Raw genomic sequence first — 1,847 nt, 5'->3', positions numbered from 1 at the left:
TATCTTTCCGAGAAAAACATTTATCGCACTCCGAGCATTTATGGGGCTTCTCTCCTGTATGGATTCGGCTGTGGTTTCTAAGGGAACATGAATGAGCAAATGCTCTCCCACAGTCTAAACATTTGTAATTTCTTTCCCCTGTGTGAGTTTTTACATGACTTCTAAGATCTGATGTGGTAGAATAAAATTGTCCACATTCGATACATTGATGTGGTTTCTCCCCTGTGTGGGTTTTATGATGTCTCCAAAGGTTTATCTGTTGAGCAAAACATTTTCCACATTCTAGGCATCTGTATAATTTCTCCCCTGTGTGGATTTTATGATGTGTCCAAAGGGTTCCCTGTTGAGCAAAACATTTTCCACATTCGAAGCATTGATATGGCTTCTCCCCTGTGTGGGTTTTATGATGTGTCCAAAGGTTTCCCTGTTCAGCAAAACATTTTCCACATTCTAGGCATCTGTATAATTTCTCCCCTGTGTGAGTTTTATGATGTCTCCCAAGGGTTCCCTTTTGAGCAAAACATTTCCCACATTCTACGCATCTGTATGGCTTCTCTCCTGTGTGAAGCCTCTGATGACTTCCAAGATGGTGTTTTAGGGTAAAGCTCTTTCCACACTCCTTACATTTGTATGGTTTTTCCCCTGTGTGGATTCTCTCGTGAACCTGAAGCTCTCTTTGTGTAAGAAAACCTTTCTCACATCCCCCACATTCATAGGGTTTCTCCCCTTTGTGCCCCTTCTGGTGCCTCTGAAGTAGAGAAGGAAACATAAATCGTCTCTCACATTCTGGGCATTCATAGGGTCTCTCTCTGGTGTGACGTCTTTGATGTTGCACTAGGTGTGATTTCGAGATAAAACATTTCCCACATTCGAGGCACTTTTCGTTTTTCTCCCCTCTGTGTGTTTTCTCATGACTCCGAAGAGATGAACTCAGGGTGAAACATTTTCCACACTCAAAGCATTTGTAAGATTTTATTCCTGCATGAATCTTCCCATGGCACCAAAGACCTGCGTTCCGAGAAAAGCTCCTCCCACATTCCCAACACGTGTAAGGCTTCTCCCCTGTGTGAATCCTCTCATGGTTTCTGAGACTATCTATTCTACGAAAAAAATTCCCACATTCCAGACACTGATAGGGTTTCTCTCCAGTGTGGATTTTCTGATGTCTAACAAGGTGTGACCTTTGACCAAAGCATAGGTCACATTCCTCACATTTATAGGGCTTTAGTCTGGGGGGGCTTCTGAAATTTTTCATGTCTTTTCCAGAGAAGGATTTCTCACCCTCCAAACCTTCACTGGATCCGCTTCCCACATGGACCTTCCTGTGGGTCAAAAGGAGGGACCGGCAAGCAAAGGATTTTCCACACTCTGAGCATTCACGGGTTCTTTTGTGGTTTTCTTTTGTGGCTGCTTCTGTCTCACAGGGGATCCAAGAGTTTCCCAGGCTCCATGCTTTCTGGCACTGGCTGCCTTGGGCTGAATTTCTACTATCTCTTGAAAGGTGACTTGCAGGTGAATCTTTGGTCAGAGTTGTTTTCCTGCTGGTGGAAAAAGAAAGAAGAGGAGAATAATGTTTCCTTTTGAGAATGGTAGAGAATCACAATATCTTAGCCTTGGAAGGGACCGTGAAGGTCTTCCAGTCCACCCTCTGACCAGGGCAGAGGTCCACAGTACACCTGAGACAAAACCTCCATTGATTCCGTCACCCCAGATCCCTCGGAGGCAAACTCTCCTGCTGTTCACTGACTCTATTTATTCCTCCTTGGTTCTCGTCCTATGACGAGGAGAAAAAGAAGCCCTGAAACTTTAGGTAGTCCTCAACTTATGACCAAAATCTGGACAGGAAT

At 44.3% G+C, this 1,847-nt stretch overlaps 1 protein-coding gene across 1 annotated transcript; it reads right to left on the bottom strand.

Moving 5' to 3' along the window:
• Positions 1-29: 29 nt before the first annotated feature.
• Positions 30-1,413, bottom strand: LOC107301907 (zinc finger protein 665-like; the record flags this gene model as incomplete). Its single annotated transcript, XM_029287159.1, has 3 exons — positions 30-340; positions 434-619; positions 665-1,413. Coding segments are annotated over 3 exons (1,246 nt in total), but the record flags the coding sequence as incomplete, so codon positions are not given.
• Between the last annotated feature and the right edge of the window lie 434 nt (positions 1,414-1,847).

This window comes from Protobothrops mucrosquamatus, unplaced genomic scaffold, assembly GCF_001527695.2.
Source record: "Protobothrops mucrosquamatus isolate PMUCROS unplaced genomic scaffold, P.Mucros_1.0 scaffold19291, whole genome shotgun sequence".
NCBI lineage: Eukaryota > Metazoa > Chordata > Lepidosauria > Squamata > Viperidae > Protobothrops > Protobothrops mucrosquamatus.
The sequence above is the reverse complement of the archived record's forward strand: the minus strand, read 5'-3'. Positions and strand labels throughout refer to the sequence as shown.